This window comes from Eschrichtius robustus, chromosome 3 (assembly GCF_028021215.1).
Source record: "Eschrichtius robustus isolate mEscRob2 chromosome 3, mEscRob2.pri, whole genome shotgun sequence".
NCBI lineage: Eukaryota > Metazoa > Chordata > Mammalia > Artiodactyla > Eschrichtiidae > Eschrichtius > Eschrichtius robustus.
The window spans coordinates 114,086,488-114,112,890 of NC_090826.1; the positions used below are offsets into that span (position 1 = coordinate 114,086,488).

At 56.6% G+C, this 26,403-nt stretch overlaps 1 protein-coding gene across 1 annotated transcript in view; it reads right to left on the reverse strand.

The window, feature by feature from the left end:
- The window catches only part of MEF2D (myocyte enhancer factor 2D), a 33,941-nt gene extending 8,245 nt beyond the window's left edge, over positions 1-25,696 (reverse strand). Inside the window, exons 1-8 of the mRNA XM_068541029.1 lie at positions 25,346-25,696; positions 8,684-8,875; positions 7,865-8,068; positions 6,207-6,344; positions 4,946-5,156; positions 4,671-4,727; positions 2,837-3,027; positions 917-1,046 (exon numbers count right to left, since the gene is read on the reverse strand). Coding sequence (XP_068397130.1) covers positions 917-1,046; positions 2,837-3,027; positions 4,671-4,727; positions 4,946-5,156; positions 6,207-6,344; positions 7,865-8,068; positions 8,684-8,737 — 985 coding nt within the window. The 5' untranslated portion in view covers positions 8,738-8,875; positions 25,346-25,696. The remainder of the gene's footprint in view (positions 1-916; positions 1,047-2,836; positions 3,028-4,670; positions 4,728-4,945; positions 5,157-6,206; positions 6,345-7,864; positions 8,069-8,683; positions 8,876-25,345) is intronic.
- Positions 25,697-26,403: the final 707 nt, after the last annotated feature.

The window sequence follows — 26,403 nt, forward strand, 5'->3', positions numbered from 1 at the left end:
CAGGTTCCCAGCCACATCGATGCTCTGAAACAAGGTGACAAGGCATTTCCGCACTGGGAAGTCCTTCCTGACACAGCAGCTTGGAATGCAGGCAAGAATGGCTGAAAATGTCACAGACTGTTCCTGGGAGGGTGTGAGTGGGTGACAGAGGCCAGGACAGCCCTGGGGACCCAGGACGGCCCAAGCACTGGGTGTCCTTTCTGAATTTTTCTACCCAGAGGTCTCTCCCATGTCTCCAAGTGACTCTTCACCTTCAGATCCCCTCCCCCACTTTCATCAGACCTCCTCCTCCCTTTCCCCCTCGTCATTCGACCAAGCCAACATCAGGGTGAGAGATCCCCTTCTTCCTCCTCCGCCCCGCCCTGGAGTCCCTACTTGGCTTTCCCAGAAAGCTGGATAAATCTTCCTGACCATGCTTCCTCTCGGGCCTCCTCAGCCTCCCTGTCTCTCTCTGTCTTTGTCTCTCCCTCATTCCTTCATTCTTCTCCTCCAGGAAGCCTTGCTGACCTCGGCATGCTCCCCTCCCCACTCCCCGACCCTGGTCAGCCCGAGTCACCCAGCTGCTCAACCCACCTCAGATGGGAGCTCCCCAAGGACAGGGCTTTCCTTCTCCATTAGGTCCTATTTAAAAATAAGGGATACTCATACCCACTTAAATTTGATTTTCAGACAAAACAATGAATAATTTTTGCACAAGTATGTCTTTGAGACAGTTCCAGTAACACCATCACCATGTGAATGGCATCCGATGTTACTATTTGCTAAATCTGGCAACCTTAATTAGGTAGGGGCTACCCCAAATCAATGGCCCTCCTCAGACTGGGGCATCCCCCAGAGAATACCTCATGTTCCTTCTCTGGGCCCTCCTGTGCCCCAAGGCCAAGTGCACACAGCTACATGTCACATGAACACTCACCTGTATTGTAGGCGGTGGGCATGGAAGAGAAGGGGAGGCCCTGGCTGAGTAAACTCGGTGTTGCCACGGAAACCACTGGGGTGGTGAGCGAGTGGGTAGACTGGGAGACCCCAAGGCGCTGGGCATTGTTCTGCAGGAGAAAACAGTCTGTCAAGAGGTGGCAAATGGGAGGGCTGCTTTACCCAGGCCCCCCATTCCAAGGACAAGCTGGGGTCCGTGAATCTCGAGGCCCAGGAGGGATGCCTTAGCATGGAGGCCCCGCAGATACAAACACACACTGGTGCATTCACAGAGACACTGAGATCCATGGAGAGAGACATGCACACACAGATTCACTGACGCCTACACACATGCGAAAAGGAAGGTACATATGCTGGTCCTGTGGCCCCAACACCAGCCATGGGCCCTGTCTCCATTCTTCTCCTGGTTAGTCCCCCTAGAGTCTACCCTCCACCCGTCACACTGCAGCACACGCCCTGGTAGAAGTGTGCTAGCATCTGTGAGGGGAATGCAGGGCTTGGCGTGGCGTGTGCCTGCGTGTACGCACACACGTGTGTAGGGCTGTCAGCTCCATCTGCCGCTGAGTCACTTGTTTATTCCAACTCCACGCTGGGGCCGTAACTGCCGCCGTGTTGGCCGCCAAAGCCTGCCTGCCTGCCTTTTCCAGCCTCTCTGGCCTCCCGTCAGGGAGTTCGGGAGGGAGGAGCCCCCGCCCCACTCCTGGCTGAGGGTGAGTATGTAAGCGTGTATATGTGTGACAGAGGAAGAGCGCTGCGTATGCCTCTGAGTGTCTGTAAGACAGGCTGCGTGCAGGAGGGAGCACCAGGAGACAGAGGGAAGCAGGGAAGCCCCCGACCAAGGACCACTCTGGTCTTGCCTTGGGCCTCAGCTTTCCCTAGAAAACCGATTTTCCTGTCCGGCTGGCATCCCTCCTAAGGAGGTCTCTGTCCTGGGTGGGCATGAGTAGAGTCAGAGGGCAAGCGCAGTCCAATCCTCAGTCCAAGGGCCTAATCCAGGCACCCTTGGATACACTGAGATGGGACCTCTGAGGCCTGAGGCAGGCCCACTCCGCTGGCGCACGTGTGCGTGCACGCGCACACATACACACACACAAAGGTGTGTCTGCATGAATGCAACATCCCATGAAAACATCCACGGACACTCAGGTACATACACATGCATATGAGCCCCTCGCCCCCACCCCGTTCATCTCTGCATCCCACTTGGCACTGAGCATAGCTCTTGGCAAATAACCAGATAAACAAACACCACACACTACACACACAGGCGAAAGGACAAAGGCACACACATACTCCATGCTGGGGGACCGCAGAGCAATGGGCTAACCCAGAATTTAAAGCCACAGCAAACATCTCATAGCCTCACTTACCAGATCTAAATGGTCCTCAGTCTGGGAGCAGAAATAAAACCAAGGGGATGGTTCAGTCTCTGGCCCCTGCCCTCCCCTCACGCCCCTGCCCCCACAGCCGTCTACCTCTTTGCATCGGAGCAGGATGGCTCTCCAGCCTAGAAGGGCAGGGCTCTTCACTGTCCTGACTGATTTCCAGAAGATGCTATATCCCAATGCCCACCAGTTAGGAAATCCTCACAGTCTAATCCTCATCCCTCTGCTGTAGAGGCAAATCCCTCTGATCATCCTCCTATCATCATCACGGAACCTTCTCTCCCACCTCCTGTCCCTTTTTACTGCCCTTGAGACCGGTACTTCTGTGTTCCAACCTCTTGTAAGGCCCTTCGGGAAGGAAGAGCTCATAAAAAGCCACGATTCCACGATCTCTCTAGGGAAGTCCTAACTGCTGGTTATCTCTCCTGCTAGAAGTCGGCTCTGTCCTCCCACCCTACTGCTCCCCACTCTCCCATTCCCCAGCCCCTGGCCCTCGGTCCAGACACCCCACTCACCAAATGATGCATTAACCCCTTTCCTCCCTGGGAAGTGATGACCCTCAGGTCAGGCTTGCGGCTGGGGGCTCCAAGCTGGGCGCTGTGGGTGGGTGGGGGCGGAGACTTGGCAGGGATGACCTTGTTTAGGCTGTTGCCGTTGGCCACGGGGAGGAGGCCAGGGGAAGCCCGGGCACTGACGTAGCCATTCCCTGGAAAGGTGAAGAGATGAGGGTAAAAGGAAAAACATGGACCCACCACTTAGCCCTGTTAACTGCTCCCAAACCAATACTCCTGTCACCCAGAACTTCTCAAAGCCATGTTCAGACTTTGACTGGCTACTGAGTTCTCTAATTTTCCCCCAAAACCACCCTGTCTTGGGAGTAAGGGGAGAACACTCCTTACTCCTCAATCATTGGGTTCATCCCCCTGCCTCTAAGCTACATGTGATGGGACTGGGTAGTAGGAGCTGGTCTCCAGCGACAGGAAGTCCAGCACCTGCCCCCAACTGGGCCCATAATGACGCAGGTTGGAGAAGGGTGGCAGCCTGGAAGTTGAGACTCAGTGTGGATCCTGGTCACGAGGGCAAATCAACCACTCAGACTGCTCCCCTCGCCTTGAGCTCGGGATGCTGTGATTTGGATAAGCACATGACAAGATGCCTGTAGCTCTGGGAAAAAGACGAGCCATTCACTTGCAGTGCTGGTGTTACTGGAACTGGGGGACTGATGACATAGCTGCCACCAAAATTCGACTGCTGATAACAAGCAGAATAACCATCTTTTACATTTGTTCCACACTCCATAACCAACACAGGGCCGTCACACGCGTATCATCGTATTTATCCTCACACTAACCCTGCAAGACGGACAGGACGTGTATCATTAGCCCTATTTACAGACGAGGAAACACCTGCCAACTGCTGGTTGGGAGAGGTGCGATGACTTCTCCAGGGCCACACAACCACTTTCTACGTGTTGTGCTCGAGGGCCTAGAAGTATCACCGTTCCCTTAAGGTCTGCAGGCACTTCTCTGGCCCTTTCCTTGGAGAGGGAGGGGTATTCACCCATTCCCCCTGTTTCCTGCCCCCGTACACAACTGCTGCCAAGGAGGCAGTACATGGTTCCTGGGGCCAAGCTGGGGAACTCTAAAACCCAGAGATGTGGGGGTGCCCAATGTCAGAAGTATCACCTCGCCCTCTGCCCTGAGAGCACACTCCTTCCCTGGAAGCGTGTGGTTGCCTCCATCCCAGTTCCCGGATCACTCCGGGAATGGCAGGAATGTTGGGGTGACGTCAATGGTGACATTCGAAGTCATAGTCACCAGCCGGACAACGGCACAGGGCAGGAGGGGCTGTCAGCTGCTGGCGGGGCAGGGTGGCATGGAGCGAGCAGCCTTTCTTCTGTGGTTTATAGACGTGTGCTTACAAGTGCACATCTAATGTCTGGATATTTCCATTAAGAGTGAGAAAATGTCCGTACGTGTGTAAGTGCGTGTGAGTCTGCGCCTCTTATCTGTCGCCAATGTCAGATATTCCTATCTTCCAGATCCCAACCAGACGCCCCCCCCTACTGAACTGGAAAAATCTGGAACCTTTCCTCCAACTAGAAATGTTGGTCAGTTCTCAGAGTTTGCCCAGAATTCCCTGAGCCTACATCTCTGCCAATCATCCACACCAATCACTGCTACAGACAAAAAAATCCAGGGGCTTAAAAATCCTCAGACACTACATCCAGCTCAGGCCCTGGGATCTTCCTCTCCCCTAATCTAGGTCCCTCTCGGTCCCTGGAACACCTGAGGCCACCGAGCAGGCAGACCCTGGCGCTCCCCCAGGCAGAAGGGCAGCTTTACTCACCGACAGGGCTGGGGCAGGCTCCATTAGCACTGTTGAGGTCTCCCCCCAGCATGGCCCCTGGAGGAAAAAGAGAACCATAAGCCGACAGGACACCCTCTTCCAGAGTGAGTCCTGGGAACTGGACTCACTGGGAGCCACAGTCCTTTCCCTCTGGAACCACACACATGGGAGAGTGCTGTGGTGGGTGAAGGGAAATAGTCACTGTGGAAAATGGAATCCCAAAGTCTCACCACACCTCACTGCCACGTCACCTACCCACCTATCAGATCACTTACCTGCGCTGGCTGGCCGCTGAGGCAGGCCAGGAGATACACTGTTCCTCTGTAGTGCTGGCTGCTGGGGGGACAGGAGCCGTGGGTCCGTGAGGGATGACGTCACCAGGGAAGGGGTGACCAGGGAGCCGCTGGGATTGCTGAACTGCAGTGAGCTCTGATTGGACACGGGCACCGTGACGGGCATGGCAAAGTTGGGGGCCGGGACAGCTGACTAGACAGAAGATGGAGAGGCAGGGTCAGGCCAGGGTGACCCCTTACCCTGGACTCACTTTGCCTGGGAGGGCAGGCCAGGGTTCCTCTAGTCTCTGGGCTGTGCGTCCTTGGGCCAGTAGCTCGATCTCTCTGCTCTGGAACCCCCTGGAGTCATGCCTGCCACTCCCACCAAGGAAGTATGCTGGTTGGAGTGCTTTGGGATCCAGCTCTGGCCCAGAGAATGAGAAGAAGGCTCTGCTCACTGCAGAGAGACCCGGGGACACCTGGAACCCCCCTAGCGGAGGTGGGTTAGTCCTCAGCCAGGCAGGACACACAGAGAGCAGGTTAGAGGCCCTGAGTACAGACCCAAACTCACACACACACAGCTGTTAAGGATGAGCGCTTGGGTCGGGGCGTCACCTCACTTGTCGTCTCTCATCCGTCTGCCTGCTGCAGAGGGCGTTCACCCACCTCACTGCCTTCCCCTTCAGCAGGAGTCTCTGCCTCCCCTTGACGGTGCTATTGAGTATCTTGGGCTGGGGGTGTCAGAGCAAGCCCAAAGGGGCCTCTCCCCAAAACAAATCTGGACAAAGAGCACATTCTCTACTTTCCTGTCATCTAAGGATCTCAGGTCATCTACACACTTCTCGCTGGTGAGGGGGACACTCCAGGCCTCTCCCGGCTTATGCTCCATCCAAGATGAGTCTCAGCAAGGGTCACGGGTTTATCACGACCAACGTCAGAGGTTCCTCAGTGGTCACCAATAGCCCCAGCATGGCTCAGAGCAGAACATCCATCAGAGGCAGCCGAGGGCTGGGGCGGGGCGCGAAGCCACACCATGCACCACAGGGAGGCTCTCCTCCATGCGACTACTCACGGCCAGTCTATAACTCTGCATCATTTTATCAAACTCCTCGTCTATCTTTTTATATTTCTCCTCCGTCTGGGGGGTCAGGGCAAACACCTCGTCCACCTCAGGGCTCTCACATTCCCTGTGCTTCTTGTGCAGCGCCTGGGGGGGAAGGGGCCGGAAGGGGGGGCCAACAGAGAGAGAGTGAGTGGGGCTCACCCCATAGCGCCGGAAGAGCCCGTCGAGCTCCTCGCTGGCGCGCCGGTACTTGTCCTCCAGCAGGGGGCTCTGTTCCAGCGAGTCCTCCCCGTCGGGCTCCGGGCTGTCGCAGCCATTGAAGCCCTTCTTCCTCAGGGTCTGTAACCGCACCACTACCGTCAGCAGGGGTGAGGGTCCTGCCAGCCCCGACCCCCCCCGGGCGTTCCTTCCAGCCCTTCCCTAAGACTCTCCTACTTTCTCACCACCTCATACCTCAGGGTTCCCAACATCTCCCCAGCCCCCTCCCTCAGGGTGACCCTCCCCTCCTAGGGCACTGGGTGACTGTGTGGCTGGTGGGGGGAGGCATCAGAATACAGGGTCACGTGGAAGGCGGGCCTAACCCAGGGAATGCAGCCAGCACAGAGACACGTGCTTCCAAGGCGACAGGTGGGGTGGGGGGTTTCTGGGGGATGAGCTGAGGGGCTGGTGCCCTGAGGCAGCCTGTGCCTGTCCACCCTTTAGGTGAGCCCCAGCCAGAAGGCACAGAGCGCTCTCCAGCGCAAGGCCGTCAGGGCTGACTTTGCCCGGCTCAATTCCTGGGCTCTGCTTAGAAGAAGAAGGGGAAAGAGAAATCGAAATGGAGACAGAGAGGTAGAAGAATAAGAGGGAGAAAGACAAAACATTTCTTTGCATTTACTGAGTTCCTACCATGTACCACCTTGTACGCTGTCCTAGAGCAAAGGCCACAGCTTCTCCCATCCACCCACACAAAGTAGGGGATGCACACCTGGTGGTGTGGAGGAGACCCCAAAGCTGACCTCTCCATGCTCAAAACATCTTCACAGATACTTGTTTTGTCTTGAAAATGAATGTGAATTTTACATTCTAGTTTAGAGTAAATCTGTTTTCTCTAATATAAAAATAAAGGAATTTCTTCCACATCTGTGGAGTGAAAGTCTCGCTCCAGGAAGGCAGGCCTGTGGCTTCCCAGGCACCCTTCTTCATCGGCACAGGTCCCGTACCCCCAGTGTGAGAAGCAGGAACTGGGCTGTCTCATTCAATTCACACAAAACCCTTCAAAGCAGGCACTGGCCCCATTTCGTGGAGGTGGGCACCAAGGCTCTGGGAAGCTAAACCACCTGCCCAAGGCCACACAGCCAGTAAAGGCCAGAGCTGGATTCCAAAGCCCACGTCCTTTAATGGTTTACAATGTTAGCTCTCTTTGAAACAGAAAATAGAGCCACAGGGACCCACAAAGGGACAGAGACAGAGCAGCAGAGATGGAAACAAAGAGGGAGACAGAGAAAGAGTCAGATGCAGGAGCATATCAAAAGATGGAGAAGGAAGGAAAAGAGAGAGAAAGAGAGAATTTGAGAGCAGACAGAGCAGAGATGTCATGTTGTGCCTGACAGACATGAAGAAAGCGGCTCAGAGAGGGCTGGGGTGGGACTGGGCTGGGTGGGCAGCCCCATCTGACATCTACCTCACTGCCCTCCTTCCTTCTCGGGCCCGGGGTTTGTAGGAGAGGATGTGGGTTTATATATGTGTGTGCACAGGTGAGGGGGCTTCAAGGGGCAGGTGTACATGTGTGTGTGCACGGGCAGGTCCAAGTGTGCATGCTGCATGGGCACGTGGTGTGCAGTTGCAGGCGGGGGTCGGGTCCGCGTGCGTGGGCCCACCTCGATGATGTCGGCGTTGGTGCGGCTCTCGTGCGGCTCATTGTACTCCGTGTACTTGAGCAGCACCTTGTCCATGTCCGTGCTGGCGTACTGGAACAGCTTGTTGGAGTGGTTGAAGATGATGAGCGCGATCTCGCAGTCACAGAGCACGCTCAGCTCGTACGCCTTCTTCATCAGCCCGAACTTCCTCTTGGTGAATGTCACCTGTAGGTGGGCGTGTGGGCGGCCAGGTCTGGCTCAGTCAAGGTCTGCCCAGGAGTCCCACCTACAGGAAGCTGGACATAGCCAGCCCCTGCCTCACGATAACCCTGTTCTCAGGAGCCCCTGGTCTGGGCAAGGAACAGGCCAGCACCCCTCTACCAACACGTGGCCAAGACACAGCCCAGGGCCAATTCACTGAAAGCAGAGAAATTCAGATGGACAGAACTCCACACCTCTGTGCTGGGGGCTATAAAGAGGTTAGGGAGGGAGAAAAGAGGAGCTTCCAGGCGCTTCCCTTGGGGTAGGAGGAGGGGAAAGATTCATCTTGGGAAAGGGGAAGTGCCTGGGTGCGGCCTGAGGTTTGCATATTGCATATGGTAGGGGCTCAGGTCTGCCTGGTTGCAGCAGCAGATGAGTCTTGGGGTTCTAGGACACAGGGTCCTAAGAGCTGCAGGGAGGTGGGGATTCCTCTTCTCCCAACTCAGCCCTTGCCCTTCCATAACAGACTCCAGAGCCCCCTTCTTCCGGGAAGCCTTCTTGGAGTGGCTGGAAGTGGAGTGGAGGCAGAGGCCAGCTCCCTGCCCTCATCCACTCCGTGAAGCTCCAGGATCCCCTCACCTGTCGGTTCCGCTCATCGGTGATTCGCTGGATCTGAATCTTTTTCCTCCCCATCTTTTCCGGGGATCCTCAGTGCCAGGGAGGGGAGGGGATCGCTGGGTGGCGGGTCTCGGCACACCTTACACTGTGCTCATGAACAGTCTCGGACCAGCACTCAGTTCATGGTCTGCAGGACACCTTCTGCACAGTCTCCTGGGTGGGGAGGGTCACAAGAGGACTGTCAGCCCTGGCGACCCTCATGCCTGCTCCTTTGGCACACGGGCCAGCCTCACAGCACCCCTGTGAGAGGCTGGTAGCATCTGAGCCCCATCCACAAACTAAGGAAATGGTGGTGACCTGAGGTGATGGCATGCCACAGCCAGGCACAAGATGGAATTCACTCAGGGCCCAGCACTCTGCTCCAGGCTCCTTCCACACCATCACTGCTGCCCTCAGGTTCTAGGTCAGACAGAACACAGTCAGGGAGCTCCCTGGCTCCTAAGGGTCTGGGTCTTAGAGAACGTCCCACCCCCTCACTTCTCCCCAGAGCCCACCAGGAGTAGAGACACCTGGGCTCGCCAGCTGCCCCGCTGGCCTAGGATGGTGGTTCCCATACGGAGCCCGGTGCAGAGAACATGCCGAGTGAACACCCGCCGAGGCTGTGAACAGCTAGCCCGGTGTACCTGCTGCCAGAATGGGAGTGTGTCTGCACCCCTGGCTCAAGAATATACCAGAGCAGGTCTAGAGCAGTGGTCCTCATACCAGACTCATGGAACCCTGGAGCCTGGAGTCCCGAAGTAGGGCTTGGGCTGCAGAACCCCTATCTCCCTTTAACCAGGGCTCCTCTACCCCAATCTGTTTTACTCAGTGGGCCTTGGCCTAAATTTCTGCTTTGAAGAAAGGATTCTGCTGCTTTAAACAACCAACCAACCAACCAACCAACCAACCACCCCTCTACACCAGAGGTCAGTAAATTTTTTCTTTAAAAAGCCAAATAGGGACTTCCCTGGCGGTCCAGTGGTAAAGAATCCGCCTTCCAACGCAGGGGACGCGGGTTGGATCCCTGGTTGGGGAACTAAGATCCCACATGCCGCGGGGCAACTAAGCCCTCGCACCACAACTACTGAGCTCGCGCACCTCAACTAGAGAGCCCGCGTGCCGCAACGAAGAGCCCACGTGCTCTGGAGCCCACGCGCCACAACGAAAGGCCCCACGTGCCGCAACTAAGACCCGTTCAGCCAAAAAAAATAATAATAGATAAATAAATATTTTTAAAAAAAGAAGCCAAATAGTAAGTATTTCAGGTTTTGCAGGCCATACCGTCTCTGTTGTAACTGCTCAACTCTGCCACTGCAGCATGAAAGCAGCTGTAGACAACACATTTAAAAGAACGAGTGTGGCTGTGCCCCCAATAACACTAGATTTATAAGAACAGGCGTGGCCAGATTTGGCCCATGGGTCACAGTTTGCCAACTCCTGCTCTAGAGGAGTGGGGCATGTCTAGAACCCAAGCTCAGTCTAAGAGCACTGCCTCCCAACCTTGCTCAACTCAGAGCATGTAGAGAAAATATAGAACCAGTGCCAGACAGGAAAGAGGCTGCTGGCAGCCAGGGGGACACAGGCACCAGGTGGAGGGATCCTTGTCTCAGTACACCTATAAACCCATCATGGCCCACTGGGTGAAGAGCTCCAATTAAAGAGCCAGGAAGGCAAACGGAGGCCCTGCACTGTACAGCGTGAGGTACCACAGGGTGGAAGGAGGCACAGGGATGGCAGCCCAGCCTTAGCCAGAAAAGGTGCATGCTCTCAGGTGTGGGTAGCACCTAAACAGGCTGGGTGAGCCCCTGGGGACTGGAAGGGCCAAGGATGGAGGCACAAGTTGACCCCAGGGCCCTTCTGGCTCTGCGATTCCAGAGATGGAATAGTGGGAGATGATGGAAAGGGGCAGTAGGCATGGGGCCCACGCTTTCTAAAGCCACTCTGATAGGGTCCTGGGAGGAGCCCAGACCACAGAAGCCCAGCCCTCCTCTCCGGAGTTCCCCTTCCACAGAGTCCCTGCCAGAGAGCCCACTACAGAGTCCAGGAAGGTGGGCTCTCACCTCCCCCCAACCAACCTGGGCAGAGGGTGGGTGTTTGACGACAGAGACACCTGTAATTAGGAACCGCCTTCCCAGCCCCCATTTCCAGTGGCTGCTGAGTTTCTCTAGCCTTCACATATCCACTCAACCATGGGCCCCAAGGTTCCACAGTAGATGCCAAAGTTCAGCCTTGGCATCTTGGCCACAGAGGGAAGCAGAGAGGGAAGGCAGGGAATCTATGGACTTGGGAGGAGCCAGGAATATCCCTCCCCACCCTTTCCCATTATCAGGACTTTCCCTCAGGCTTTCCCTAGCCCAGCTGGAAAGAGAGCTTCTGCTCTGTCCAGGCAGCTTCAGAAAACAATGTAGCCCCCTCCCCACTCCTAGAAGGACCCTCCACACCTCTCTCTCTCCCCAGGGAGAAATCTTCAAACCCTCTTCCCTTCTTCCTTTTCCTCAAGGTGCTCCATGGGCCTCGGGCCTCCTACTGTCCACCCTCACACATGCCCTAGGACATCACCATCACCAGCCCAGCCAACCCTGAGTTGGCTGAGCAGATATCTGGACCCAGAACCAGCTCCAGCCACCCCATCCCGCGTCTGTGACCCCGATCTCTGCCAAACACGCCACTGCAAAGGCTCCAGCCCGAGGAGTTCAGCTGCCCCGCCTCCCAGTGCAATCCAAAGGCTGTATTTTCCAGAGCTGCAGTGGTACGGGTTTGGCAGAGAAGGGGGGGAGGGCACACTGAGGGCAAGGGAGGGCTAAGAAGAGGGCTTTTTTTTTTTTCCTTTTCTTTTTTTAATTTTTCAAGACGAGGGCTTTTTAAATGGGATTCTCTGGCCTGGCCTTGAAAACCCCAATCTAGACTGGTAAATGCAGTCACTGTCACCCTCCTCTGGCTCACAGTATCCACCTTGCATCCCTCCCTCATTTTACTGTCTCCTTCTCGCCACCTTTCGTTCATCAGCAAATTTTTGCTGAGAGGTAACCTCTACCAGTTTATGGCCAATGCTATCTCCTCCTTGAAGTTGGGAGAGATCCCTCTCTTTGCTCTCACGATCCTCAGAAAAGTCATTCCTACAATCTAACTTCATTCCTTTGGTTCTCCCAAGATTACTGACTCTCAGAGTATTTTGTTCTTTTCTTTCTAGCACTTACCATGATTGTAAATAATTACAATTCTGTGCTTCTATTTAATGCCTGGCTCCCCTATGAGACTGAAGCTTCATGAGGGCAGGAACCACATCTGTATCCTTCACCACTCTATCCCCTGTAAGGAGGAGCTTGGGAAATGTTTGTTGAAAGGAAGAAAGGATTGTTTCATCACTGTGACCCTGTGAGAAGTCCTTCTTGTGGTCTAACTTCTGTTGTAGGACCAGCTCCTCCCACTCTATCCTCTGTGGAGACAGAACTCTTCCTCTCCCAGCTGTGCCGGCAGCTTGCCTGTTTGGACGCCACCTACCCTCCAACTACCCCTGCTACTCCAGTCCTCAACCCTCCCTACCCTCAGGTTGGTTGGTACAGAGGGTGAGACTCTAAAGTCTTCTAAGGAGCAGCCCTGAGCACATGGAGATGGAGAGGACTGGGTTGCTTAGGCAACTGTCACCTGGCAACCAGCTCCCTGGATGATCTCCTACACCCCCACCCCCACCCCCGCCTCATGCTGGGGGAGCTGGGCTGCTAGAGGGATCAGGGCTGAGAAGACAGGGAAGCCACAGAGACCCACTGAGCATCCTCTGACAGAGCAAAGTCAGGGTTAAAAAGACCAGGCCTCATCTATACCCAGTAGCCCAAAGCACTTTTTATGATTCCATGTTCCCATGGCACCTTCCCCATCGCCACTCCTACCTCTGTGCCAACACTGCCAGAGGAGGAGATGCCCCTACCTTGGGCAGTCCTTCCTCCTATCTAACCAGGAGCCCTCCTACAAAGGAGGCTCAGTCTGTACTCATCTCTTTCCCCTTCTGCTATCCATTCTACACTGTCGCAGTCTTGGAAGGCTTGGGGGCAAGAACATGAACTCAGCCCTTACTTTGGAAAAAGGGGTGGCTGGGGCCTGGGTGGGCACAATGAACCCTAAACTGACCCTATCCAAGGTATGGAGGCCTATCTTGTCCAAGCTTTCCTCCTATCCAATTAGGGAGATTTTAATGAACACCTGGACCTCCTTAATTAGCTCTCTTCCTAATTACCTAACCAACTGCCAGGAGCCAGAGGCCTGGGCATCTGTTATCCAGATGTGAGCCTTTTCTTCTTCACCTGGGCCGGCCCCATTCCTCTTCCCCTTTCCAGCCTGCTCCTCCTCTAGGAGGCCCTCCCAGATGACTGACCTGGCTTTTGGCTGCTTCTCCTGGAGGCCAAAGGCTTGGGAGGGCTTAGGGCTGCCACAGAGACGGGGTTGTCCAGGATGGCCTTCCTGCTCGGATGGCCCCAGGGCCCACCCAATCCTGACCTCAGGCCACAGCTGTGACTCCTTGGGCTGGCAGCATCCCTGTCACCAAAAGTACCCCCTCGAAGATTCCAGCTGCTTCTGATTCTGATTCACCTACTCGGAGTAGTGCTGGCAGGACAGGATTGGGCAGGGTGGACCTCCTGGGGAGTAAGTGGGAGCAGACAGAGATAGGGCCTCCCCCAACAGAGACAGAAGGAGCAAAGAGGGAGGAGGATGGCAGCTGGGCTGAGCCCCAGGGAGGCAGGCGCAGACCCACCGTCTGTGGAGAAGGGTGGTTGCAGAGAAGCCTTTGCAAATGAGACAGGACACAGGGCAGGAGGCTCATCTGACAACGCTCTTGACAAGTAGAGGCTGAGTGAGGGGACCAGAAACGGTGCGGGTTCCAGAAGGACCCCACGGACAACCGGTTTCCTCAGCTGGGCTACAGACCCAATAGGAACATGTGGGTTGTACTGACATGCAAATAAGGTGCAAATAACATATAAAATGTACCCTAAAGGGGATCTTGGTTTGGAGGGGGCATGGGAGAAGGAACAGGCTCCTGCCTCCCCCAGTGTAACACCACTTGGTACCTGAGCAATATTCAAACCATTCTCGGGTTTCAGAATGATGCTATCTCAGTTCCTGTGTGAGGGTGGCCTGGGGCCAGCGGGAGGAGTTGGGGGGAGCGGTCAGGGCAGCCTCCTGAAGCTGCAGTTGCAGCAGGGCTGCCCTTCCTGGGGGAGCTGCAGGAGAAGCGCCTTCCAGTGGCTAGCCTGCACCTCCTCTCTCCTGCTGTTGTCAGGGGACCACCTACCTCCCCTTCTCCCCTGCACCCTTCCACCCATATCCATCCTCTGTCCCAGTGGCCCAGAGGTTCAGAGGAACTGCAGAGCATCTGCTTTCGGAGCTGCCATACCGGCGCAAGTCAAAACGGAGCAGCTGCCCAGAGAGGCTGAGTGAGCAGCCCCCGTCACAGAGCATCGGGCTTCAAACCCTGCTCTTCCACATACTGAGAAACTCTCGTTAAGCAGGCCCTTCATCCCTTCCTCCCAGGCTGCTCAGGGCTGTAGGCTGTGGACTGGAGGGGAAGGCAGGAGGTGCTGGAGACAGCTGTCATCCCTCCTCCCGCCCCTTCCCTGTAGCTGGGCTGCAGGGCATGAAATAAGCAGCAGGCGCTGGGGGAGGGGGTGACAATCCAATCCACCTGTCACCCCCACAGTCAGGCGGCCTCAAGCAGCCTGCTCACTAACGAGGGAGGAGGCGTGGGTGAGGCAGACACAGAGGGGGGTGGCAGAGGGGGACAGACACACAGACACAGGAAAAGAGACAGAGAAAAAGAGGTAGAGAGTCCAAGAGGAAGGCAGAGTGAGGGGCAGAGGCGGACAAGGAGAGGGCCAGAGGAGACAGGGAGAGGCAGGAGACTAGACAGAGACAGAGATTGAGAGAGAAGCGGGTAGAGAACAAGAGGCAGGTTCAACAACTGCCTGCACGACGCTGATGCTAGGCCGAGCACGTGGGCGAAACTCGACAGGACTCCAACCCTGTCCTCTGAAATCCTGCAGTCCTGCCAAGAGACAGACAGGGAAGGGCAGGGCCCGCCTAGGGCAGGGCAGGGAAAGGCAAGGAGGCCCTCAGGCGCCCGGACTGAGCCCAGACCTGGCCGGGGATGGAGCATCTCGGCTCTTGAGGCTCTGGCTAGGTCCCGGCTCCAGGGCAAGCAGGCCCTGAGAGTGGGCAGAAGTGGGCACAAGGCCCAGCGGCCCTCTCAACGCCCTGGGTACTGCCTCCATTCCTGCCTCACCCCAGGGCTCACTAACCTTCCAAGCCACTCACGCTGAACCGCAGCCCTCTACGCAGAGACACATGCTGAGGAGCTCTGGAAGATGGGTGGGAAGGTAAACTCAGTGACCACCAAGAGGTGGGGCCCAGGCAAGAGAGTCCGGGGGTTCGCAGCTTCTGGAATCTACACAGAGAGCCCTTCCTTCACAAACACTGTACTAGCCCCGAAGTGGGGGGCGTCACCCTCCCCTCGAAGTCTGGGCAAAGGCAGTGCTGGGGTCTCACGCTGCCCCTCTCCCCCACCGCCCACAGTCCAATTCTCACACCCCCAGCCTGCTCCCCACCCACTGCTCCCTGGCTCCTCCCTGTTCTCCATTCCCTCTGCCCCCTCTCTGCTCCCCCTCCCACAAGGCAGCCTCTTTTCATTCGCCCCGAAGTTCTTCTAGGGTCTGCTCTCAAAGGCACAGGCGGGTCCCCATCCCCGTCCTTCTCCTCCCTTCAAAGTTCTGTTTGGCAGGCTCACTCCCCAAACCCTTGGTTCCCACCATCCTCCCCTCCCTCGGGGACTCCCCTCCCCCAGCCCAACAGCCTCAGGGTTGGGCAGGGGCTATTTTTAGTCTGGGCACTGAGCTAATTTTAACTCACCGACAAGGGACCTGGGGGCGGACTGTTGGGCTGGGGGGAGGGAGAGAGGGCCAGTCCAAGAAAGCTGGACCTGGGGCGGGGGTGGTCTCAGGTCCCAGGCACCCTAAGAACACAAGCGGAGGCCGGCACTGAAGTCTTCGCTTAAGGGACAGGAATCGACTTGCCAAGAGGAGCACCCAGTGTGGGGAGCAGGGCTAGGAGCCCTCCCTCCAGTTTCCGCTGGACAACTCTCCCGCGCCCCACCCTAGGCTTCCCGCCCTCTTCTCCTTGGCAAATCTCCTGGGATGCGGCCAGCCTGTTCTCTGCCCAGGAGATGCCTCTCCAGTGAGGGTCTGTCTCCTGAGCCGCCTCCACTGCTTCCCCACCCCGGCTTGTCCTTCCTGTAGTCTAGCTCTCATCCTTCCTGTAGCAGCACTGAGGCTGTATGGCCCCCTACAGAGGCAGCAGCCACACCACCACCCCCGACCTCCAGCACTGCCCACCCCAGCTCTGGCCTTCCCCTGGTGGCCTCTAGGCTGGCTCCTAGGAACCACCCTGCGCCCACAAGTTCCCAGAGCCACCCCGCTGACCTCAGGAAGAATCTGGGGGTAACAGGAGATTGAGTCCTAGTAGAAAAGGGGTAGGTGAGGTAGGGTAATGAACAGCCCAGGGAAATACGGGGACTATGGGTAGGGATTCTGGATGCCTGGGTTCTAGTCCCTGCCCTGGCCCTAACTCACTGTGTGAACCTGAATAAGGCACTGCCCCCGCCAGAGTTCACCCCGCTGGCCAGTACAATGGGTAGGTGGAGTGGACTAGGTACCCAAGTGCCCTTCCAGCCAAGACATTCTGTTCCTATGCTCTTTATAGAGGCTCAAAAGGAAAGGAGGTCAGGACTCTGTGATTCCATGGAGAGGTAACAGAAGAGATGGTCCAGTTAGGTCCCCTGTCCTCCAGCTTAGGAGGGGAGGGCAATGTGGAGGCCAGAAGAGTGGAGGAACAGGCCTGATGAAGACGGAGGTGCTTTCGGAACGATAACCTCCACAACAGATGGCCAAGGGTTGACAGAGGCTCATGGTCAGCCAGGGCAGGTGCCAGGCAGGGCGCACAGGCCCTGGCAGCAGAGATTCTGCCAAGTCAGTCCCCTCACACACCTGGAATGCCTATCAGACCCAGGGCTTGGGATCCTGCTTCTGGTTAGAGTAGTGACTGGCCCAAGGTCACTGTCATGGTCATTAGTGGGGCCAGCTCTGGAACCTGAGCCTGAGCCTTGCTTCATGCTCCACCCAGCAGGCCAATCAGTAATGACTCACTACTGCTCATTTGCATGGGGATTTGGATAGTGTCTCTGACCTTATTCCATCAAGTTCTACTTCCCATTCTAGGACCTGGGACACCCCCACCCAGCATCCCTAGGCAGCTAGGGACCCCAAGTGGAGTTCTTGGCACCTCAGGTCTCCAGTCTCATCCTTCTTCTGCAGAAAACATTTCTGAATTGATCTAGTGGTACTGTCTAGAGCTCTCAATCCAACTGGGTCCTCCACTCTTGTCCACGTCCCCTGTCCAGGAAGGGATTTGAGGGGAGGAGGTGTAATTATGAGGAACAAGTAAGCACTGCAGCTAGAGGAATTTGATAAGATTCATGGGGTAAAATGTGATGGCTCCAAAACTGCCTGGGGGTTCCTCAGGAGAAAAACCCTATTCCCCTCTTTAGTGCCAAGGTTGGGGCAGCAGTAGGATATGAGTGGACTGTCCTTACTTCCACCTCTATCCTCACTTCTAAATTCCACTCCCAAAAGTGCAAAACGAGAGGAAACAGCCTAGTACAGCAGGCGAGATAGATGTAAGACTACAGAGAGGACTTCCCAGGCTGAGTCTTTGAACTCAAAGTAGTCTCTGGGGCTAAAATTTGCTTTGTTAGAAGTTACCTGACTAAGCATGGGCAGCTGGTAACACTTGGGAGGGCATGGCGGCCCCAGCACTGTAGTCCAACTAATGGGAGCTAGAAGACAGCCAATCCCCTGCCTACTTTGAAGAGGTCAAATTGACCTCTGTTTGTCCAGTTACAATACCTATGCTTCTAGCTGTACCCTCTGAAACAATGAAGCCAAGCAGGCAGTGGTCTCCTATCCCGGGAAGTCCTTCCTGCTATCTAACCACCATTCCTCCCACTGCAGCCAACCGTTCCCCTGCAACCTAAGCCCATTCCACTCATCTAGATGAGAGTGGTGGACAGGGGCCCCTGGCCATCCGAAGCCTCGGCTGAGGAGAGGTGGGGCGGTTGGGACGGTTAGTGTGTCACCTTCCACCTCCCCACCCAACTTCCCTCTGGGGTCTCAGGAGACAGAAGTGAAAGTGGCAGCTGGGGCCTTGGGGGCGGGTCAGCTTGAGAGCCGTTGGGGTGAGCATAATGCCACCAGTGCTGGGTCTGGGCTGCCTGCCATTGCAGCAGGCAGGCTGGTGGTTAGATCAGGAGAGGGACTGCCCATGGAAATGAGGGCTTGGGAAAACTATGGAGCATGGGCCCCTGGCCGAAGGAAGAACAAGCTGAAGAGGAACAAGTGGAGAAAAACAGGCAGTAGACAGTCTCAGAAGGGCACTGTATTCCAGGGCAGTGGTCTGTCCCCTTGTTTAAAGCAGCAAGATCCTTTTTTCCCATCCACAGAACAGGGGCAAGGCTGCTCTAGCTGAAGCAGATGAAGGGGGTTCCAGGTCCTGATTGCTGGAACGTGAGAGCAAGGAGAGAAGGGAGGAGGCCTGAGGCCTGGGCCCTCAGACTGGACAGCACCAATTCCGATGGAAGGGAAGGTGGAGGATGAGAATGTGAAGTGTTCACCTACAATTACAGACAGCACTGCCCCCCACGAAGAGGCCAATCCAATCACGGAAAGCAAATCCTCCTAGAGACATCATGACCTCGGGAAGCCACCGGGGATTTAAAGGGGCCGCTCAGGGTGGCAGCTGGATCTCCTTCTGACTCGAAGGACAGTCCTCTAAGCCCCTGGCAAGGGAGGGCCGGCAGTGCGGATACGTGGGCCTGCTGAGGCGGCCAGCCAGGCAGCTCTTATAGGATTAGCTTGCTGCTTTCAGGAAAGGTGCCAGGTGAGGCTAAGATGCCCAGCCAGATGGAGCCGCCCCGACCCCGCCACACTAGCAGGCAGGGCGGGGAAGTACCTACACACACCTAGTACTCAGCATTCTCTGCCATTCCTATGGTCAGGATTTATCCTTCCTCTGAGTGGGAAGTCCTGCCTATTGTCTACTCTCAATCCCTCTGCTACATTTTACAACCAGGGCCCCACCCCAGGGAGCAGGTGAGGAGGCCAAGGGGTTCCTCATCTCTGCTCCCTGTCAGCTCCCCACCCTCTGGGCTGACAGGTGGGGGAGACAAGAGGGAACAGCTGGGCCAGGACACCTGTCCCCACCCAGTCAGCCTGGGCCCCACAGGCCTGCCATGGGGTATGCATAGGGGAGTCAGCAGAGAGGCAGGCAGCCGTGGGGGATGGAGAAAAGGGGCTCAGAGGTCAAAGAGAGATGTGCCTGGGGAGGCCTGAGGCAACCCTTTCAAGATCAGCCCTTCCTCCTGGTCTACCCCCAACCATTAACACACGCATGCTTTAAAGGTTTGAGGTCACCTGCTCCATCCCCTTGCCTCCGTGTTACTCGATCCAACTGGAGTGGGAAGACTCCACAAAGAGACCAACCCTCCTCTCCCCACCCACACCCACTCCCGCCCGTATGTCTTCCCTTGAGATCTGAGGATGAGCTCTCTCTTATTCCTTGTTCTCCCAACCCTCAATCCCAAGTATTTGCTGGCAGGGGTGGGGGCAGGGAGATCATGAGAGATAAGTAAGCAGGCAGCCAGAGGGATCTGGTAAGACTCGGGGGTGAAATGTGGAGTGGGTAGGTTCTGAGACAAGGAGGCAGCTCGTTGGGGAGGGCAGAGCTGGGCTCAGCTTCCCAAGCCCGTCCCAGGGTCCTCTCAGGGCCTCCTAAGGCCCCCTCACATCAAGTCCCTACCCAGGACGCTGCGTGCCTCCACCCCACCTTCTGGACCGCTGCCTTAGCAGGCAAGTCCAGGGCCAGGTTGGAGCTGATGTCTGGAAGAAAGGATGCAGCCACTTTCCAAGCACCCACTCTGTGTTGAGTACCACACGTTTTCCCATGGAACCTCCTTCCTTTTCCAGGGGAGGCATCTCTGTTTCATAGAAATGGAAACCAACTCAGAGATGTGCAGGGACATGCCCAAGGTCACCAGGAATAAGTGGCAGAGGAGGGCTGACTGCTGAGCACAGCGCTTCCCCGCAAAACTTGGACTGAGAGCAGGCAGGTTCTCCCTCCCAGGAGTAATAGCACATTCCTTCCAGGGCAGGTTCCCTAATATCTGGGCCTGGGAGGCTCAAGTCAGCCATGCCTCTTGCCTTTGCACAAGCCCAGAACTCTTGTGGCTCAAGTCTTTCCTGATCTAGTCTCTCTCCTCATCCATCTCATACAGCAGCTTTAGGGGGTACTAACTGGTACCCAGGAAGGGTCTCTGAGTGTCACTTGTTCCTGCCTACATACCCCTGCTTTGGGGGCTTCCTCCCATGGCACTCAATCAGAAGACAATACCTACTCAGGGAACCAAAGCATGTCCCCCCCCATCTTGCCACCAGACCCTAATCCTCTGCACTCCTGCCAGGGAATCCTACTGGGCTCGTTCTTCCCTTCAATGTATCCTCCTCCTCTTCCCAAGTCTCCCTGGGCCTCCTTTTCCACTGCCCCTCCTGCAGGGCAGGATCCTTCCCTTAACCTTAGACAAAAGCCCTTAACACCTCCTAACTGGGAAAGCTTGAGCAAGTCACTTAAATCTCTGACTCAGTCTCCTCAATTACAAAAAACAGTGTGGAGAAAAATAAATGAGTCTTCCTATGTTTCCATGCCCAGCACAGAGCTTGGCACACAGGAACACAACAAATGGAAGTTTCCTTCCTCCAATCCCCAGGGATCTCAAAAGTTTTAGTTTTGGGTCTCCAAAGTATATTGGAAAATAGGGTAAGTGGGGTACTGCCCTTGGGTAAAAGTGCTCATGACCAGGGGGCAAAAAAAGTTCCTTCTCTATATGTTTCCCTGGTCTCTCCAACTCCTAGGGGAGTGGCCAGAGCACCCAGCCAGAGGCACCAAGCCAAGGTCAGTGACCAGGCCTAGAGCCTGGAGCCTCCTGGGAGGGTGAGTTTAAATGAGTAAATATGGTCCCACCTGGGAGAGGCCAGCAACAGGCCAGAGCTCCATACAAGTCCTTCCCTTCCCAGCCTACAACAGAGGGGAGAGAGAGATCAGACAATAGGCGCAACTGCCACCCCCCAACCCCAGGCTATCAGGTTCCTGTGCAGAGTCAGTGAATGCATCCCCCTGTCTCCACACCAGGCAGGACCAGCCAGAGAAGCATGGCTAGGCTCCCAGGAAGGAGAGGTTGTGGCCACAGCCTCAAGAAAAGGACAAATCAGATGCAAAGGGCCTTGGGGATCACCCAGGCCAGGAGCTGGCCCCAAAATGCTTGAGGGCTCAGATGTAACTTTGATACCTCAGAATGGCCTTGTTTATCTGGGTGAGTGGGGAGGGCAAAAGAGACCAGTGACAAACCACCAAAACACCCAGGTGCTCTGCTCACCACAAGGCTAGGTGAAACTCCTGTGCATCTGGAAAGCAGACTTACCCAAGGACATGCGGTTCGAGCGAGGGGCCGAGGCAGGCTGAGCCAGGGGCACAGAGAGGGATAAATGGTGGCGGGGGTGGAGTGCTGCAAGGGGCAGGGAGGGGAGTCAGCCAGGGTTCCCCAACTCACACGCCATGCTCTAGGTCTAAACTCAATCCTTCCTGCTCCAGTCAACACTCCTCCCTTCAGAGCTTTGCATGCCTCGGCCTTCTTGCCTCCAGTCCCCTCACCCTGTCCCCAGTCTCCAATCTTTTAATTATCTTTGCCTTTCGCTACCCCCACCCCCTACAGGGTGCAGCTGCTCTATGGGTGTCTACACGCTCGTGTGTATGTGCTGCACACCTCCATGCATGTGTGTCACTAAACGCTGTGGACCTGCCAGGTGCATCTGGGCATGCCAGTCTGCAAAAGACCCCCACCCCGCCCCCGTCAGGGGAAAGGAGCCCAAACGCTAGCCATTCCACAGCTCTCAGGACAAACTCTGCTCAGGATACTTTCAGTCCCAGGCACGGGGGGAGAAGAGAAAATAAAGATTACAGGAGCCAAACAGCACCATCCCCACTAGGCCAAAGTTCAAGGCCTTTCAGCAGAGCCACCAAGAGCCACTGGCGAAGAAAGTATTTTGAGATCCCATCCCTCCCAAGCCAAGTTAGAGCTCTCTCTCTCTCTGCCATCTACCTCCACTGATAAGTTCTTCCTGAAGTCTAAGCTCCATTCTGCCTGCTGCAGTTGTGGACAGACAGGGGGACATCAACCACAGAAAGGTGTTCAGCTCCCAGAACAGAACTACCAGCACCTAACACCTCCCCCTCACCCCATGAGTAAGTCACCAAACTGGGACAGAAGGACAGACGGTTGGCCGGACTCCGGCCCCATGACTGGCTCATAAAAGTCACCAGAGATTACAGTGATGCTGAGGCTATGCTGGCCCTGCCACCATCTCCTCCTTCCCTCTACAAACCAGTTGCCTCAAACCAGTTGGCCTCAGAGAGCCTGGAGAGTCCCAGCTATGATCGCAATGGGTGGGGAGAACCCGCCACCACAGTGCCACAAGACCCAGAGTCTGACCCTTGAGGATGGATTCTAGGCCCATGTCTGATCCTCATACCCACTTCCAGAACCCAGGTGAACACCAACTATGACTTGTTCCCAAGAGGTCAAGGCCTCTATTACACATCCCCCACTGACTTCCCTTCTCCAGTAAGGCCACCACCCTCTGGACTAGAGGGGCACAGAAGCAGGGAGCCTGGCTCTAAATACAACTAGGGAAATGCTGGACCCACCCATTTGCTCCTGACTCCTCTTGCCCCCACAGAGGTACAGAAGTGGGTGGCAAAGTGTCCAACACAGGGCCCTCCCATACCAGGCCAGGGTAAGCAATGAGATTCTGGACCAAAGCCAACTGGGGAGGGCAAGGGGCCCAGCTGGCCAGAAGAAGAAGGTTGACAGGATGAGCAGAGGGGCAGGCCTCTCTGGGGGCACAAGGCCCAGGGATACTCACAGCAGAGAGACCTTCCCAGGGCAGGGTCGGGGAGGAGGGTGGGAGAGGCTAGGTCACAATCAATGAGGGCCTAAACCCAAGGTGTCCTCTTTCCTGTCCCCCTCAGAGGCCAGGAGGCCTCTCCAAACTTCCTTGCTACTGGTCCTCCAGCCCCAACCTGGGGGAGTCTACCCTCTGCCTTCTCCCCTCATCACATCTCCCAGGAAAGACCCAGGAAAGATTAAAAAAAAAAAAAAAAAAAAAAAAAATCTTCTGGAGAGATTACGTAACAGCAGCCAGAAAGACTATCACATCTCCGAGCCTATGAGAAGAACCAGGAACCAAGAGGGGCAGAGCTGGGAAGCCCAGGCTCCTCCAGTCCAGGGACAGCAGGTACAGAGTAGGGTAGACAATGGGCAGTCCCCGCCACCCTCTCATGTCCTCCACTACTCTATTCCAGACACTGAGCAGACAGAAGGTCTAGCCCAACCTCTCACGCCCATCCCCCAACACAAGGGTCCTGCTTCTCCACTTGGACCAGGGCCTCCAAGGGGAAGAACTGTGTCTTCCTTCCTATGGTCTCTCCCTGCTATGAAGCCATGCCTGAAAGAGTGGTGGTTGGACTAAAGCTCTGACACAGATTTGCTGTGTGACCTCAGATTAAAAAAAACAACCTCTCTGGCCTCTAAAGGTATGTAAGTGAAAGCTCCCCCTTTTCCCAGAGAAACCAGAGACCCCGCCCTTTACAAATGCACATGCATATACATACATATACACACAAATGCACTAACACACACAGGCTGTGTTGGGGGAGGGGTGGCAGGGAAGTTACAACAAAGAGAATATGACCACTGAGACCCAAGGGTCCAAATGTCTGCTGGGGAAAGTGGAGAAAGAGCTACACATAAGCTCTACTGAACCCCCAATCACTCCATATAAACGGGTCTTCAGCCACCCTCACACTGATCCCACCCCACCCCCATCTCCTGCCCCACACACTGGGAAACCACAGGAAGGAAATTCATTCCCAGGCAGGCCATGGGAGCTGGGACAGCCAGGCTAAGTCCTGAGGCGGGTGTGACCCGGCGGCCACAGGCGGGTAGACATCTGTGAACACTGACATGTGCCTTTTTCAATGCTCTCCTTGACTACTAAGACTTCTCTGTTGGGGGTTTGGAGGGGAGCGGGAGGTGGACAGCTCCCTAACTTCAAAATACCCAATGTTCTGCTGGCCAGGGCTCCCCTGCTATCTCGAGGCCAGAGCAGCCCAAGGTCACCGCCCCAGACAGTAAACTTCCCATAGTCCAGGCTGGCCCCTGAATTGCCTACGAGACCCACGGAGGGGATGGGGGAAGGGGCAGCAGAGGGCCACTCCCCCAAACCAAAGAAACCAGGCCTACAAGGAGACCTCAAAAGGGGGCTGGGCACTGAGAAGGGGGACACAGGATCCACCCACTGTACCCTCCCCCAACCCATCAACAATAGGCTGCTTAAGAGAAGGCAGAGAGAGTCCCCCACTCAAAGGACAAACCTGGGATAACCGAGTCAGCGGTTCCAAGGGTGCCCACACTCAGAAGCCCTCCTTTCACTGGGGAGAGACCTCAGGCGGCTACTGAGAGATAGGCTTCAATCACTAGGGGAAGGGAGACCCTCCCTGTAAGACCAAACCTGATAGGAAAGGGGCTAGCACTGGGGTGAGAGACTAGATGCATCTTAGCCTCCTTGGCCCTCCCTCCCCAAAAGCCCCCCAACACTCACTAGACCCCCACTCCCAGCCCAGTTCAGCCAGCCATAGGTGGAGAGAAGGACTGGAGAACTCTTGCCCAGATGTTGAACAGCTGCAAACTTCTGGCCGGGGGTTCTCCAGCTGGGGCTGCTGACAAACCAGATCAGGGGTCTCGGGAGCGGGCTAGGAGGTCCCAAGGAAGGGTCCTGCGTGCCCACCTCCGTGGTGACTCCGCGTCCCAACTCCACAGGCGCCGGGCAAACCCGGGCCCCGGACACACACACACTCACACACCCCAACCCACCACCCTGGTGTCATCTGAACAACATCCCCCCTCCCTCCCCCGCTTCCCAAACAGCTGCGGCTCCCCCCGCCCCCACCCTCCCGCCGCCCTCCCAGGCCCCCTTCTGCACCATTTCGGGCCAAGGAGGAGGGAACAGGCGGCGCGAGGAGGGAGAGGGAGGGAGGGCCGGCTGTTAAAATGTCAGTCGCTCCCGGCTGTCACCAGAGACCCCCTCTGAGGATGGCGCCCCTTCCCAGACCACTCGGGGGTCGCCCTAACCCCCGGACACCTACAGACCGGCGCGCCCCCAAGCCCCCGGTCCCCACCCCGACCTCAACACCCAAGGGAATTACAGCCCACTCCACTTGTCCCCCACAGCCGACTCCCTCACCCAAACAGTCCCCCATATAATCTCCCACCAACGCCACACGGAAACAGCCCGCTCCGCGAGTTCCTCCCAGTCCAGAAGGCCACCCCATCCCACCCCTCAGGGGGACGGTCTAGATCACCCTCCACCCCAACCCCAGGACGGGTGGGGGAGGGGGCCTCTTAAAGCGGCAGGCTCATTATTTTTCTATACTCACCGGCCCCACTGGGGGAAGGGGGATGTCACGGCTGGGAGGGGGTAGCCCTCGCCCCTAGTCCGGGGGATCTTCAGCACCTGGAAGCCGCAGCTCCGGGCGGGGAGAATAATAAATGAGGCCGGCGTCCGCGCGGGCCCTGGGCGGCGCCGGGGGGCCTAGGCCCCCGTCGTGGGCACGGGGGCGGGCAGGCAGGCGGGGAACCCGGGCCGAGCGTCCGAGTCGCCTCGGCTGTTGTTGATATTTTGCTTCCTTCCTCCTTTAGGGCTCCAAATGTAACTCCTCCAGCCCCCAAGAGTCAAGGCCGACGTAGGCACAGCTCAGCCTAGCTTGAGGGGTGGGGGGAACAGGGGTGATGGACAGGCGGGGGGCCAATGGGAGGAACCCGTGGGGGCGTGGGGGCGGGGCCGGAGTAGAGGCGGTCCCGGGGACGCGGCCCCGCCCCTCGCTTTCCTCGGGCCGGCCGAGCCGGGCCGGGTCGGCCCCCACCCCACCGCCCTTCCAAGCTAGGCTGCGGCGCCGGGAGCGGCAGATCCCTCCGCCAGCCGGGAGGGAGGGAGACAGCGACGGACCGAGGCAAAGTAGGCAGGCGAGACCCAGAGGCCCCTAAAGGGATCGGCCCGCGCCCGTGGTGCCCCCGTTTCCATCTGGCCGGACGGCCGCCTAGCACTGCTGCCACCGTGCGCTCGAGGAGGTCCTTTCCCGGGAGCTTCCTCGGACTAAGTGCATACTCTCGCATACACACACACGCTACCTCGACAGCTCCCCCCATCCCCCAAGGCCCAGGAGATTTGGGAGGTGGGAGTCTAAGTAGATAAATTAAGGGTAGACGCTAAGTGTTGAAAAGATTCCATCTCCCTCACTTAGGGTGTGCCGAAGCTCCAACTTAAAGGGACACGTTCATTTCTGGGAGGTTACCTGGAGAGCTCGCTTGCTCCCTCTACCTGTGACAGGCCCTCCTCCCCTCCCGGAGCCCGGCTCGGCAGACGCCCAGCAATTTAAAGCGACAGCTCATAGTTCGTGGGTGACCTAATCCCCAGTGCCTGCGGCCCCAGAACACT